This window comes from Sardina pilchardus, chromosome 21 (assembly GCF_963854185.1).
Source record: "Sardina pilchardus chromosome 21, fSarPil1.1, whole genome shotgun sequence".
Lineage (NCBI taxonomy): Eukaryota > Metazoa > Chordata > Actinopteri > Clupeiformes > Clupeidae > Sardina > Sardina pilchardus.
This window is the reverse complement of record NC_085014.1, coordinates 28,483,956-28,499,144: the sequence shown is the minus strand read 5'-3', so window position 1 is coordinate 28,499,144 and position 15,189 is coordinate 28,483,956. Positions and strand designations below refer to the sequence as shown.

Genomic DNA, 15,189 nt, shown 5'->3' with positions numbered 1-15,189 from the left:
TCTCTGCTGCAGCTATATTCTCAACAATGATATAGGCCTACTGTTTTTTTTGTTTACTGACATTTGAGCATGTATCTCTTCAATCAGAAAACATCACACTCACATATCAAAATTGCCTATAGTTGCAGACACCAAAATGACTACTATTTTATTAGTATTTTAAATGGGAAACTAAAGTAAAGGTGTATGTCAACTACTAGATATTCACTAAGATTATTACTGTCTATATTGCCACATGCATTGTTCAAAGTAATGACTGAGGATGCCATGCTGAGGCCCACCAATAAACTGGCTGAAATCAACTTGAAAGCAGTTCAGATGAGGCTTGAGCAATAACTCATTTGTTGCTATAGCATAGATCTGGCTTTCCCCCCCAGTTTTCTCTTGTCATCTGGTTTTGTGGTAGTCTGGCTATCACCATACTATAAGCTCAATCTTTTAAGATTGAACATTGGTATGGGAAGGCTGTGCTTTGTTTCTACTGCACAAGAGGCGTGATCAGTGGGCATCGTTCAAATTGACTCTGTACACTTGGATAGTCCTTCAACCAATCAGACCAATGGTCTGGTCTGGTGCGTCTTTTGGATAAGCTAGTTTCTGATTGGAGCCAAAGGTTCTGGCAGAGAAGAGAGGAGATACATGTGCAGGTTTCCAGCCTGAGCTGCCAGGTGAAATCCAAATTCGCCAGAAGTTCAGGCAGGATTCATCCAGCCTAGTTTTGTGGCGTAGCCTACAATTAAGTTATGTTCCATGTCAGTGCTTATATAGGAGACCAGGGTTCGGGCTTACAAAGGGCCTGTCTTTACTCTCCAGGAGGAAAAATCTACATTCAGTACATGCTCAAAACTATAATTTCAATTTCAATTTCAATTTAATGTCGCTTATAGAGCGCCAATACATAACACATGTCTCAAGGCACTTTACAGAGTGTTAGACATTCAAAGAGAGCCCATGAGTAACAGGGTTAAGGAAAAACTCCCTAGAATTGGAGATACATATAGGAAGAAACCTCAGACAGATCCACGACTCAAGGGCCCAACCCATCTGCCTTGGGTCAGTTACAGTCATTTGTAGTTTGAAAGTTACAATGACAATGAAATGACAATGACTCTTTGTAAGCAAATATAATCAGCAAGTCCCCCCTATGGTTACTAGGCCGCCGTGTAACAGATTTACTCAAACTTTGCTTGTGAGGCCTTTGACATGACCCTCCTCACCAAAAGGCTGTGTGATCTATAGTCTGACCACAAGGGGGCAAAAAAGGGCACATTTTCTCACAAACGCACAAAAGTAACAACATCAGATTTCACTAGATGGCATTCAAATGTTTTATGCTTGAATGTATATTGGAAGTTTTTCGAGAAAAAAGTTGGTAAAGGACCACTACATGTTAACTTAGACAACTGTCTTGTGAAAGAAAAAAATCCAAAGCATGAAATCAAGGCCCATATTCTTGGGGTAGAGTAGGCTTTCCTTTTTTGGCCACTACAAGGCGCTAGTGCGCACAGGAAACAGTAACAACCATATGCACAGACGGTGTATTGCCCTTCTCTGTAAGGAAAATAAACAGGGATTTGTCTGTATCGTAAAATAAACATGTCGACAACGACGGGTGGCGGAGAGTTTGGGAACCCCCTGCGGAAATTCAAGCTCGTGTTTTTAGGCGAACAAAGCGGTAAGATTTCTCAGTTCATAATATTGCAATTGAGTGATTCGTTTCATTGGATGCTCGACGGTAATGTTAACGTAGCCTTTTTGAGGCCGACGAGACAGGCCGATTCAAGGATGCTTTACAACAAACTAACCTCAGCTAACAAGTACACCCAACCTGATGTCAGTTAAGTGACATGCGTGGACAGAGGTTAAAATTAAACATAACGTGAATACTCTCCACAATATTGAACAAATGCTGTTGGTGTCTCATGACTGTCCAGCCACCTTTCTTCGCACTTACAGATGACATCAGCTAGCTACCCAATGTTAGCAACCGTACGCTCTCCTGTTGTAAAATCATGGCAAAGCTAGCCACCCTGGTGTCTAGCTAGTGTCTGGCAAGACTAGATTTGAGAATGGACGTTGCCATATATTTTATCAAACCACACTGTTGATACTTTGAACAGTTCGTCAGTGTTGTATCGGCCCAAGTTAAGTCGCCAACCGAGCGCGTTATTGTGTGTTTTGTGGTGCGGCCAACGATAGCTGTATGTAGCTTAGCTGTCGGCTTTGGCTAGCTGACACAGTTGGCATTTAAGTCAGAGTAGCTTCTAAGTAAAGTCTAATCAAACAGCTCCTGAGTAACGTTATATATGTATACTATGTAACATTTCTAAGGATGCAATCTATACAGTGTGTAGAAAAAACGGCCTGGGTGTGATAATGTATTATCGAAGATTTCCGTGGCAATATAAATGATTTAGATCCAGCTTGCCCGTTAGCCGGCCATCGATATGAGAGATCATGGCTAACGTTAGCTCATCTAACGTAGTTGGCCATGTATCGGCTATCTGTTCCTTCTCCACGAAACCCAACCAACAATTCATTGCATTGTAACCATAGTGTGTTTTTTTTAGAGTAAATATTTTAGTCGATATTGTTGTAAAAGCACACTTGATTCGTTTCGCTAGCTCGTATTCCGATACACCTCTGTAGTTAGCTAGCTAGCTCACATCCATTATGTGAGAATCCTGGCACCACCCTTGTTGCCAACTCAGCGATCAGAGTTCAGCAGGGTCTGTTGAGCAGACATCCCAATACCAACCTCTGTCAGTTTATCACTGTTACCAAAACATTGATTTGCTGATTGAACTCACAGAATGTATTTGTTTATCGACTCTGATGGAATGTTCATTGATGTGAAATTGTTGTCTTTGCAGTGGGGAAGACTTCACTCATCACAAGGTTTATGTATGACAGCTTTGACAATACCTATCAGGTAAGCATTTGAAATAGTTGAAACTGCTCTGCTGCAACCAATAGGTAGTAGTACTTTATTTAGTTTTTGACACTCTTTGGTATTTTGCCATAGATGACAGCTTCACATGGCAATAAGACTGCAGGACATAGACAAGTTAGACTAGTCATGGTGTTCATGATGGAAGACAGAAATATGTAGTGTTAACAGACCCCTGATCATTGGAAAGGCTCATTTCTGCAAATAGAACTTTCTGCAGCACTCTGAGAAGCCGTGTAATACATAGTAGTGTATCATCTCAGTTATTCTCTTTTCTCACAGGCAACAATCGGAATCGACTTTCTATCAAAAACAATGTACCTGGAAGATCGCACGGTAGGCAGTTTCTCACATTTGTCATTCTTAGTTTTTGTGTAGTTGGCAGCTCACTTACGTTCATCATCTCATCTCATCAGCTAATCAATCAAATATAGAAATGTGATGCATGTTTTTGGAGTGTTTCTTTTTTTTTTTTGCTGTTAAGATATATTAGTTGTTTGTCAGTTATCACCTCATAAGACATGCATTTTCTTTTATCCCCACACTGCATTTGCACACCGCCATCCTATTTTTCTTTTATGTTTTTTTTAAGTTGGTTGTTTTTCTGTTCATCCCCCCACTCCCATTCTGCTTGTTGGCTGGGTCAAATTGGGCCCCCACTGATGTGGTCACAGATTCGGCTCCAGCTGTGGGACACTGCAGGGCAGGAGCGCTTCCGCAGTCTCATCCCCAGCTACATCCGAGACTCAGCTGCTGCTGTGGTGGTCTATGACATAGCAAGTAGGTATCGCCTCCGGCCCCCACCTGCTTGGCCCCCGCTGCCTGCACCATGTGCCTGATGGGGTGTGAGTTGGAGGCGGTTGCAGGGAGCGCAGCATTCATAGAGCCGCCTTGGACACGTCGGCCAGCACTCGCGTTCACCGTAGCATCTATTTATGGGCAGATGAGCGACTAACACGTTTAGGCTCACACTGGAAGGGCTTGAGAAGGAGGGAAGGTGAACGTCTGTGTTTGTCTAATGTACGTTCTAATGTCTGTGCTCAATGAATGCTGCACCTGCAGTGTAGTGTGAGGGCAGGAATAGGGACGCGCTCTCTGATAAAGGCTTTATGGTGTGAGTAGCAGTCTAAAGAGCTCTGACAGTCTAAAGAGATTTTGATCCATGACTTCAGATTGGGCTTTCCAGAATATTCTAGAATTTATGACTGCTGCCTGTGTTGCCTTTCTCAGAGATGGTGTCTCTCATTTCTGTATGGGTGATCTCCAGTGCTGCCTCTCTGCAACTCCTTTAAGTCTCTGCTCCTTCTTTATTTCTCTCCTCCAACTCCATGTCTGTCTCTTCTCACTCTCGCCATCCTCTCCTTCATGTTTCTCCCTCCTTCCCGCTGTCTTTCTCTTTTTCTCTTTCTCTCTCTCTCTCTTTCTCTCTCTCTCTCTCTCTCTCTCTCTGTCTGCATGGATCCTCAGGTTCGGCTCCAGCTGTGGGACACTGCAGGGCAGGAGCGCTTCCGCAGCCTCATCCCCAGCTACATACGCGACTCCACCATTGCTGTGGTGGTCTATGACATCACCAGTGAGTCAGGCTGTCAGGGTCAATGCAAGAGGGCTGTGGGATAGGCCACCGTGGGGGGCGACGCATCAGGGGGAGTAGTTAGGTCAGGTGTTCTAGACGGGTTGAGGGGGACCTGCTCACGGGCTGTGTGCTTAAACTAAAATACTGTTGTACTTTGCTCACTAACAGTATGCTTACTCTGTGTGATTCAGATTCTGGATGTGAAATTTCGTCTTTTGAAATTTACATTTGTAAAATACTTTACAATACAATACAATGCAATACAATACAATACATTACATTACAATACATTTGATCCATAAGTATTTCTTGTTGTCACCTATTGATTGTTCTTCTCTGCAGATTTAAATTCATTCCAGCAGACCTCAAAGTGGATTGATGATGTCCGAACAGAGAGGGGGAGTGATGTCATCATCATGTTAGTTGGCAACAAAACAGACTTGGCTGATAAAAGGTACAGTTGTGCATAACATGTCTTGGAAGAAAAGATGTAGATTAGCCATGGGTCCACATGAACGATAAAATGGCATTTCATACCTATGTAATGTTCAGAGGCATGCCTCATCTTTGGTTTGATTCTGTTATACCATTTTATTTCATTTGGATCAAACCCTCATAACTTAATTCTACAGTTTGCCATTTCACTCATGATTTTCTTGTTTGTTATGTTTTCTTTTTTGTTGAAAAGTCTTTGATTTCTTTGTCCATGTTTTGATTTATATTTGTGTTTCCCCATTTGTTTTTTACAATTCTTATTATTTCGTCTCCATTTCTCCTTTGCATTTGTCCCCTACCCAAACCCCCTTCCATCCATGCCTGTGGTGCTACTCAATCTACCATCCCTCTCATGGGCAATGGCAGGCAAGTGTCAGTAGAGGCTGCAGAGAGGAAAGCTCGGGAGCTCAATGTGATGTACATAGAGACCAGCGCCAAGGCTGGCTATAACGTCAAGCAGGTGGGTGTTCATATGCTCCCAAGGCCACATTGACTCTGTTATGACTCCTACGTCTGTGTGCTCGGTCTCAGAAGAGATGGACTCTCTGTGTGGTTGTGGGCCTTAAAGGTGCTATATGTAAGAGTTTTAGTTTAAAAGTGTTCAAATTGTCCAAAAACGGCCATGCTCTGTGTTGCTCAAGTTGGCATGCTAACTAGCTGGTCCTGGCCTATCCTCTCTCACTTTGTACTTCAAGGCGAAGTCCAAGTAGTGAAAACATCAAAGTAAAGAAAGGATACAGTTGTTGGCATAAGCCTGCACGGTCAGGAATTGCCTTGTCAATTGCTAAAATCCCATTTCAGGGGCTAAAATAAATGAGCCTTAATCGGTTTCCAGAGTACTGGATTGTAATTATGAATGGCCCCAAAATAGCATTATACTTCGGTCGTAGTGTGGAGAGGGTCCCTACAGACAAATCAAAGTATTGTAAACTTTGTAAGAGTACAGAGAGGTTATAATAAGGTCATTGTATTAAGTGTATTAACTTAGCTCGTCTTCCAGTCGTCGCCATCTTGATTTGTCATTGACTTGTAAGGTAATGCACTGATGTCGTAAACAGTCTTTATCCATTGATCCTATCCTTATGGAGACGCTAATGGTGACTTCAGGTGACTTTCAATCATATGATAGTTTTCATGCTTCAAAACAGGTAGCCTCAGCTCCCAACATCTTGATTTCCTTATTTTAGAGAGGAGGTAGTTACAGTATACACCCCTAATCTGGGGAGTATAAAAATGTCTTGGTAACCGACTGCTAGTTAGGCTTACATATAGCTCCTTTAAGGGTAAGAATATGAAAGTGTGTGTATTTGTTTTTTTTCTCTGCTGTGATTCTCATTTCTTCAAAAGAATTAGTAAGCAACTGCTGTCCTCCTCCAACAGCAGGGCTTCCTGCCCTCTTTTTCCATCCTCTCGTGAAAGTTTGTGCCCCTTCGCGACTGTACTAACACTGACATTTCTCTTAAGGCCTAGCAAATGTTGAGTTATTCTTACTTCTCCCTCTCTTTTCTCTCTTTCCCTGTTTCCTTCCGTCTCTCCTGCTCCTCTTCCTCCCCTCGGTGCCTCTGGGGTCTCTGTCTCTCCTCATTCCTCTGTGCCCGTCCCCTCTCTGCTTTGGCCCGAGTAGACAGATCACCACGGAGGAGGGCGAGCAGAGAGCTAAGGAACTGAATGTCATGTTCATTGAGACCAGCGCAAAGACTGGCTACAATGTCAAACAGGTAGAGATGCTCCATAAAAGGCAGGGCAGACCCTCACGTATGCGTCACTACCCCACCCGAAAACTCCTTTGCCACTCCTCCCTTTCTCTTTCTCTCTGCTTCCCTGTACCTTTACCAGTGATGTCTTTTCATCTCTGTTGAACACAGTCACGCCAGAGTTGTGTTGTGCCCTCCTCAGGCTTTTCTGTAAACTGTACATGTCTTGTGTTGTACCTTTTCTTTTCTTATCAGTTTGCTTATTTTGTGGCTTCATTTAAACTTGGGCAAGCAAATTCCTTCTAGCAAAATTACAATGCAATGGTTGTCCACATTAACTATTGGTCCCATTTGAAGTCTGAGTTTGAATGAAGCTAGTAGTTGTTGTGCCTTAGTGTGTGTTGTGCACATTACTGAGTATGGCATGTGTGTGTGTGTGTGTGTGCTTTCTTCTATCCCGGAGTTGCAAGATCATGTTATTTTCCCCCTGTTGAATTCAGCTTCACATAATCCTAGCTTTCCCTTTGTGCTTGCCTTTCTTCACAATATTGTTGTAAATATCTTCAAAGTAGCATTTTGTAAAAAAGAAAGAAAGAAAAGGCCAAGTTACCCATGAAGCAGTGCCCAATATGAAGTGACAGTCAGAGATGCTATAAGCAAATTGCAGGCCACACTTTGTCCTACTTCAGTGCAAACCGTTTCACTTTTTCTCTTCAGCTGTTCCGTCGCGTCGCTGCAGCCTTGCCTGGGATGGACAGTACACCGGAAAAGAGCAAAGAGGACAGTATCCTTCCCAGGAGATCATGCTGCTTTGTCTTATTTGCAAGTCATTGTTATACACCAACAGGGTGCATTGTTGATTGCTGTGCTGTACTTTTCAGATTGAAGTTGGTGCAGAACTGGTATAACCTGATGCAGTGAATCTGCTGTAAAGATAAACCTCCCTCTTGTGTCAGTGAGACAGAGCTGAGGTTAATCCATTGCTTTTGCGACAAACGTTTTCTGAGCTGTCTTAAGCTGTGCCCCTTTTTAAGACACATGAGACATGTATGGGAGTGTTACGCCCAGGATCTTAGTTCAGTGAATCAGTGAATTCCCATGGCTGTTATCTCAGTGTTATCTTTTTGTCTATTCTCTATCTTAGTTATCTCAAACACACACACTACTGCTTAAAAGGAAACCTTGGACAAAAAAGACTAGAATCCATGTAGTATTGAGCTAGAACATCAACAGGTTTTTCACCACTGACGAGGTTAAGACTATGATTAAAAGTGCCTTGGAAAAGATACCTACTGCAATAACATAGATTCTGTTTACGTCTATACTGTATGTGAAGAAACTGAAATAGCAATTTATACAGTCAATGCCTTACTATACCTATGATCTAGCATAGCATTCAATCTCTACTAGTTGATTCAGTGCCTGGTGTCCAGTATCAGTCTGTATCAGAATACAGATCTCATGTGATGATCGACTAGTAGGGACTAAATGCTATGAGAAAAAAGTAAGAGAAGTACTAATGGTCCTTCTAAATCCTAGAGTTTTCCTGTAATATCATCTATATCTTGGATATGAAATGTGATCGGTCAAATAACCTATGGCCTGTTTCAACCAGTCAAATGAAATGCATGTCATCTGACTTGGCATGCATCATTGTATTGTAAAAATCCATTAATCTTCAACTTCTCTGCCCTTACTCTCCTCACTCTACCGGTCTAACCAGCAATTCTCTCATGTCGCCATAAGGCCCATGCATGCTTTGGCTGAATGTTATGATTTTAGCGTTGTGTTTGCGTTGTGTCCTTAACCTGTCCCTCCCCAGTGATCGACATCAAACTGGAGAAGCCCCCCGAGCTGCCAGTGACCGAGAGCAGCTGCTCCTGCTAGTGCCCAGCTCACAGCCCCACCAGTCCTGCCTCCTCCCCACCAACAGCTTGTCTCTCAGTGGCCACTCGCTCCACTCGTGGCTCTGCGCCATTAGCTGGAGAAACCTTTTTTTTCCCCTCGCCCCTCCCACTCCCTCGACTCAGTGATTTTTCGGAGTATCCGTGTGGATGTGCTATTACTCTGTATTTAAAAAAAAAAAAGAAAAGAAAAGGCTTATCATAAGAAAATATTAGTAATGGATTTTAAAAAAAGAGAAAAAAAATAACACAGCGTAGGTGAAATGCTAAAGTGTTCCGATTTTTCACCTATTCCAACTGCATGGCGTTATATAGGATTGCAGACTGACGTTGCTCACTGCTCTTAAGTTCTTGCACTTTTTTTGGAGCATCGGTGGTGTCACACTCGTTGTTGTGAAGTCATTTTTTTCCCAGTTATTTCAGTGACTTGAGGGGTAGGTGAAGGTCCCGTGTTGATGCCTTGCTTTTTATTTCGGCGGATTGTTACCATAAGGGCGAGCAAGAAAAGGCTAGTCGATGCTGAGAGATTGCAGACAACTGTTACTGATCCCCATCTTTGTTGGCCAGTTGCTCATGCGAAAAAAAGAACAGTTCAATGGACAAGGGTTTTTTTTTCTTCTTTTTTTTCTGAGATCTCTTTATCAGAAACGTAGAACTTAGAAGTACGGTCATCAACAACACACCCTGCAGTTCAGTTCAGATATGGTTTAAGGGACCAGAGATTAGTCAAGACTTTAAATCCAGGACCGTCATGAATAGCCAAAGAACATAATACATATGGCAAGCCAGTCCCATTTATCAATAATGTGTTGAGGATCGATCAAGGAAGAATGTACAACATGGTTAGATGGAAGAAAGCATTCATTGGCATTTTATCAGAAAAGGGACAGGTACTCAGAGTACAATTCTGTATCTCTAGCTTAGAACTATCCTCCTCACTTTTCTGTCTCTTATTAACTACATGAATACAAAATGGTGGACTCCACAGAGGATGTCCACTACCCCCCACCCCCACCCCCCCTAAAAATGTAACTGTGAAGCTCCCATTTCACCAGTGGGTCCTTGAAGCAAGTTGTAACTAAGCAGGTCTGTCTAAATGTCATCCGGACAGACAGATGGCAGCATTGTAGTGGGCCTTTCAGGTGTTAGTGTTTTCAGCACCCACTGACTGCCAGTTATTAGTGTTTAATTTGTACTGTTTGTTTTTTGTACACTGTTGTAGGAACAGCATGCAAGATCTGGAGGTGGATGACGGTATAAATGCCTTGCTACTTTTTTTGTTTGTTTTTTAACAATAATTGTTACACTAAATCAAGTCATGGTGATGAATTGGTGTTTTAAGGGCCTGTTGACTTGCTTGGATTTGAGGATGTTGTTTTTGCTAAGCAGATATTCAGAGTTCTTTATATGCAGCAGATGCTTCAGTGTAAAAAGAAAAAAAACAAGCAAAAAAGCACAGAGTAGTTTGACATTTGTTGCTTTTGCTTGTATAAGACTGTTTGGTTTTAAATGTCTTAATTTATTTATTTTTATTTCACTAGCAACAGATAATACATTGTACGCTTGACCAAAATGACAGTTTGGTGGAAAAGAACAGTTTATTTATTCTTTGCGTATCTGCTTGGATACTGTATCTGGAGGGGAAGGCTCTGATTATATTGTCATTTTCTTGTCACTATGGTCACACTGATTAGGGAAGTGTCCCTGAAGTTATGGTAGCCACTGTCACATTTACAAACATTAGTCTGAATTCAAAGCATCACCAACACCCCACAGCACCACAACACTTTCACACACACAATTGCACACACCTGAATATAACCACTGCTGTCATGTACATCTGAGCAACCTGAATACTCATTATTATCCTCTATAGCTGGTTTGAAAATGTTAACATTTGATGACTTAAATGTAAAATATAAAGTATTCAATTACATCGAACAAGTCTCTCAATACTTGTCACTGACTGATGACTCAGCTGTGTGCTAATCTGAACTGTGTATTTGAAATATGCTGTCTACTAGTGTTTAGCGAAGTTTGTGTGAATAATGTACTATTATTCTCTGCTGTAAAAAAGTAAAGTTAAAGAAACACCGAAGTGTATCACACGAAATAAAGATATTTCACCAAAAGTTAATTTATCTAATCCTCACTAAGAAAAGTATTTTTTTTCTCAAAGGAATTTATCTTCACTTGTAGATAACGGTAGAGGATAAAATGTGTTAGTGTAGTCTTTTTGCTGCAGTTGGGTAACATGGGGCACAAGGATCCATTCAATGCAAATCAGGAAATGGTGTTGCTTAATTATAATGACAAAGATGGGATGTCAGTAGTCAATAGCAAAAAAAGTGTGTTTTCTGAACACTAAACTAATTGCAGTTTATGGTCAGGCGGCTGATTCACATGGCCACATAACTGAAGCACTTCTTTGCGCACGTAGGAATCGCTCCAGTCACCCAATCGAAAGTCAGATGTGGCATAGTGATACGCCCAAAGTGTATTAGGGGTGTGGTTAAGCGTTTAAGTTCGAGATCAGGTAGAATACACGTAGCCTATGTCATTTGTTAATGCTAGTACACAATAATATTTTTTTGCCTGTAATTTGTTGGAGGGTATCCTAATATATTGACTTATTCTTACTTACAATTGTGTCGATTTTCATTGAAAACATTTGACACGACGCACACCTGTAGTCTACAATGGCCGGAAGTCGCCTACCATAAGGAGCTGATAGTGAGCTAGTATGGTTGGCAGGTGTGGAATTCGTAACAAAAATCCAGTCTAGCTTGATTTTTAGATTGAGGACTATATTAACAGCACCGGTTGTGTTTTTCATCTGAGAAGAGACTCGTCTGGGAACAGTGATCAAATAACACCTTTTTTTGGGGGGGGAAATATCGAGCAAAGTAGGAATTTTAATCGATTGTCTCCTCGTTCGAGAACACCTAGGACTGTGGAATCATGTCTCAGGGTGGGAATATTTTGCCAGACGACAAAGTTTTTGCGGACTTTAGAAAACAGTGCTGGGCTATGGACAACTGGCACAGCAAATATAATAAGAATGGAATGGAAGTTTGGGTTGAGAGTCCGCCCGTCGCATCTTCAAATGGAAGCAAGAATAAGCCTCAAAAAGTTCACAAAATTAAGGTAAGCAATTAGGCCTAACTATAGAAAAGAGATTGATATTTTAGTTATTATGCTATTATTATTAAGCCATTATTATTATTATTATTATTGTTGTTGTTGTTGTTAACTTTGCCTATTTTTGACAGATGTGGATTTACAGTGTTGATGCTAAATGGATGTTTACTGTCATTTTGAATACAGTGCAGAATGACAATAACAGACGTCTCGGCAGAGACCATGTTCGACGTCCTTCACGACAGTCAGTATCGCAAGAAGTGGGACCCCACTATGGTGGAAAGCTATGATATCGCACGGTTATCCACTAACGCCGATGTCGGCTATTACTCCTGTGAGTCCAGTCTTCTACCCCCATCCCACTTGGCCTTTGGCTGGTTCCAGATTAGCTAATGATTTTCTTAAGCATCAGCCAACTTTTAAAAATGCCAAACCATTTGTTTCATGTTGAGGCAAAACTAACTAGATAACCCTAGCTGTTTACAGGGGACTTGAGTAGAAGCTTGCTTAAACCCTCAGGAGTGGGATAAGGCATGAGGGAGCTTGTTTTGAGAGTGTATTTATAGTCAACACACCAAGGCCAGGTGGTTGCTCCAGCGCCACTACTGAACCCTTAGTTACATACACTGGGGAGGGAGGTGATGTGTGTGCATTCAGCAAGTTAGATGGACTGATCCAATATTTCTCATGTTTTTTGCTCATTTTGACAGGGCTTTGTCCCAAGCCACTGAAGAACAGGGATGTGGTGACTCTGCGCTCCTGGCAGGTGAATGACGTGGAGTATATCATTGTGAACTTCTCCGTCAAACACCCGGTACGTTGAGGTTTGACTGAGTATCAGCTGTCAGTGAACCTCTCACTGATACAGAACCTCTCACTGGTCATACAGTAAATCATGTTTGTTCTACATCATGTCTCAGTGGCCAGATTTTACCATTGCATTTAAGAATTCTAGTTTGATTCTTACAAACTCTGCTTTTCCCTTAGAAATACCCTCCACAGAAAGACATGGTGAGAGCAGTCTCTGTTCTTACTGGTTACCTGATTGTGTCAACTGGACCAAACAGCTGCTTGTTCACATACCTTTCACAAGCTGACCCCAAAGGTGAGACTTAACAACAGGGCTACACACTGCCTCACAGATGGCCCATGACTGAATTTTGTTCTTTTTTGTTTGCTGAAAAAATAACCCATTGTTGATTTTCTTTTGACAGGCTCCCTCCCCAAGTGGGTAGTGAACAAAGCCTCTCAAGTTTTGGCTCCTAAAGTGAGTATATTTCTTGTTCTTGCTGGTAAAATATTTTAGTGAAAACGTATAGCCTACTTTTATCCAAGGATCAAATGACGTCTACATTAGAGGAAACATTCCTGAACAGGATTAAAGCAGAAGAAATTATGCTGTGTGTGTGTGTGTGTGTGTGTGTGTGTGTGTGTGTGTGTAGCTTTTCAAATGACAACAGTAACCATAGAAACTCAGTTGAACGACTTGTCCTGGTTTTTGACAATTAAGCAGTGTTGCTACACTCCAGTGTAACTTGTAAAGTGGGTTTCATAGTGCTTGTTACATGGCCAAGGCAATCCGAAACTATTCAGGTCAAGGTGTATCTTTGTGTGTGAAACTGAGATTGTGTGACTAAACTGAAGGACTCAGTCAACCTTTGTTGTCCTAATTAATCATCAATGGCATCACATTCTCGATCATCAGTCAGGTTAGCTCTGCCATAGGACAAACCAGGCCAAGAAATATATATTTTGTTTGGGGAAATAATAGCTATATAGACCACCTCATCTGCTTCTTGAAGCAACATTACTGATAAACACTGCTGTAGACTTTCATGTGAAACCACTCCTACCATTGTAAAGGTTAAAGTAGTATATCTAGTAGGCTATTCATGAAACATTTGAAAGGGCAGAAAATCAGGTAAAGCAGGAATTTCTATCAAACTATGTGCTGTGTGTGTACGGTAGAGCTTCAGACTGAGATCTTGGCCATTTACTGTTTCCCTCACCACTCCCTCTCTGCAGGTCCTGAGATGTGTGCATAAGGCGGGACAGAACTACCCAGAATGGAAAGCACAGAACTCCCCTGATCTCAAGCCCTGGCTTCACCCTGAACAGAGTGTCCTGCCCATGATGGACCCCTCAGAGTTGTCCATTCAGCGGGCAGACTCGCTGGAGAATATAGACGAGAGCTCCTCAAGAGAGGCATTGGAGACTGAGGCTGATGACAGCAGCTAAATGTACGTGTCTTTATGGGGACTTCAGAGGACTGGGTGGACTACAAATGGATGGGGAACTGAAGTTTTGATTTTCCTCCATGTTTTATGTACTCACTTGAAGACCACAGCCAGACTCCATTTACTGCTGTGAGTTCTCACCTCTGCACACTTACAGTACAATGCCCATCCCTGCTGACAAAGAATGTTCACAGCATCTTAGGCCAGGTGCTAATACAGAAGCTGTTATTCAGGTTTACCTGCTTCCTCTGAAGTATGTTTCTTTTGTATTTATGTCACAACAGATATGGAATAACTTGTGTTTCTTTCATGTTGTGATTCTGCCGTAGAATCTGGCAGTATGATTGCATCGAGAGTTCCCATCTCTGTGCAGTGTCGATGTGGTCATACTGAAGTTGATGAAACCCTCTATTTATATATTCTGTATTTTCTTTTTACAGTAAATGAAGGTTTTAATGATGCCTTTAGTGGCCATGTGGTATTGGAGTGGTAACAAATGTAATATACCCTTCAGGGTAATTTTTTTAAATGGAAGGATCTACTTTAAATGGACTGTACAACACAACTTTTGAAGCCTTGATTCTTTTTTTCCCTTAGGGTTTATAACACATCAGATGTAATGGTACTTTCAGTATGATTACATGAAGTTTAAGATGTAGTTCTGTATTCATGTATCTCATTTATAAACATTTTATAAAAGGCTGATGAATTGCTTATGAAATCTACTATTTTCAGATTCAGCTTTATAGCCATATGTTTATCAGCCAGACCCAGAAGAGGTCAGACTATGTATATAAAAACATTTATAATTCAACCATGTCAAACTGATGAAAGTGAAAAAGTCCGTCTGACCATATATTTTTTAAAATAAGTATAATACAAATACAGAAAAGGAGATAAATAATGGAGATGTTTGTCAGTTTAATTCTCAAATAAATTGATGTGTAATGGCAGCACAAAAGAAAACTTTGCAACACATTTCAACCAGCATTCTCCATCCAGCAGTAGAGGCAGCAGGAGTAACCCCCAATTAAAACTATCATCTCTTTGCTGCAGTGCCCTAATTAGTTATCACAACTTCAACCAGTGAAAGTTGTGATAACTAGACACATACTGAATTCATGTGCATATTAGGTGTTTTCCCATCATGCCTTCATGATGAAATGCAACCTCTTTTTTTACAACAAAACAACAT

At 41.4% G+C, this 15,189-nt stretch overlaps 2 protein-coding genes across 5 annotated transcripts; both read left to right on the top strand.

Annotated features, from left to right (window-relative positions):
• The first annotated feature begins 1,489 nt into the window (after nucleotides 1-1,489).
• On the top strand, nucleotides 1,490-10,753 carry rab41 (RAB41, member RAS oncogene family). 4 transcript variants are annotated; one of them, XM_062523996.1, is made up of 8 exons: nucleotides 1,490-1,675; nucleotides 2,874-2,932; nucleotides 3,233-3,286; nucleotides 4,418-4,523; nucleotides 4,866-4,977; nucleotides 6,643-6,736; nucleotides 7,430-7,496; nucleotides 8,535-10,753. In XM_062523996.1, the coding sequence occupies exons 1-8, from the start codon at nucleotides 1,597-1,599 to the stop codon at nucleotides 8,597-8,599; spliced, it is 636 nt and encodes a 211-aa protein (XP_062379980.1). In that variant the 5' UTR covers nucleotides 1,490-1,596; the 3' UTR covers nucleotides 8,600-10,753. The 4 variants fall into 4 exon arrangements, with proteins under 4 accessions (XP_062379980.1, XP_062379978.1, XP_062379979.1 ...); XM_062523994.1 differs by lacking the exon at nucleotides 6,643-6,736 and adding an exon at nucleotides 5,385-5,478; XM_062523995.1 differs by lacking the exon at nucleotides 4,418-4,523 and adding an exon at nucleotides 3,625-3,730.
• Nucleotides 10,754-11,155: 402 nt separating this feature from the next.
• On the top strand, nucleotides 11,156-14,699 carry stard14 (START domain containing 14). The gene is made up of 6 exons (XM_062523992.1): nucleotides 11,156-11,763; nucleotides 11,944-12,091; nucleotides 12,468-12,571; nucleotides 12,745-12,862; nucleotides 12,972-13,024; nucleotides 13,783-14,699. The coding sequence occupies exons 1-6, from the start codon at nucleotides 11,578-11,580 to the stop codon at nucleotides 13,993-13,995; spliced, it is 822 nt and encodes a 273-aa protein (XP_062379976.1). The 5' UTR covers nucleotides 11,156-11,577; the 3' UTR covers nucleotides 13,996-14,699.
• The last annotated feature ends 490 nt before the right edge of the window (nucleotides 14,700-15,189 follow it).

What these genes read in the sequence shown, in the direction of transcription:
- rab41 (XM_062523996.1), top strand. Translation starts at nt 1,597, where the DNA reads ATGTCGACAACGACGGGTGGCGGAGAGTTTGGGAACCCCCTGCGGAAA. An exon ending in ACAGACTTGGCTGATAAAAG is followed by an intron (nt 4,978 to 6,642) that starts GTACAGTTGTGC and finishes TGGCCCGAGTAG; the next exon opens with ACAGATCACCACGGAGGAGG. An exon ending in GGAAAAGAGCAAAGAGGACA is followed by an intron (nt 7,497 to 8,534) that starts GTATCCTTCCCA and finishes GTCCCTCCCCAG; the next exon opens with TGATCGACATCAAACTGGAG.
- stard14 (XM_062523992.1), top strand. Translation starts at nt 11,578, where the DNA reads ATGTCTCAGGGTGGGAATATTTTGCCAGACGACAAAGTTTTTGCGGAC. An exon ending in CGATGTCGGCTATTACTCCT is followed by an intron (nt 12,092 to 12,467) that starts GTGAGTCCAGTC and finishes TCATTTTGACAG; the next exon opens with GGCTTTGTCCCAAGCCACTG. An exon ending in TTCACAAGCTGACCCCAAAG is followed by an intron (nt 12,863 to 12,971) that starts GTGAGACTTAAC and finishes TTCTTTTGACAG; the next exon opens with GCTCCCTCCCCAAGTGGGTA.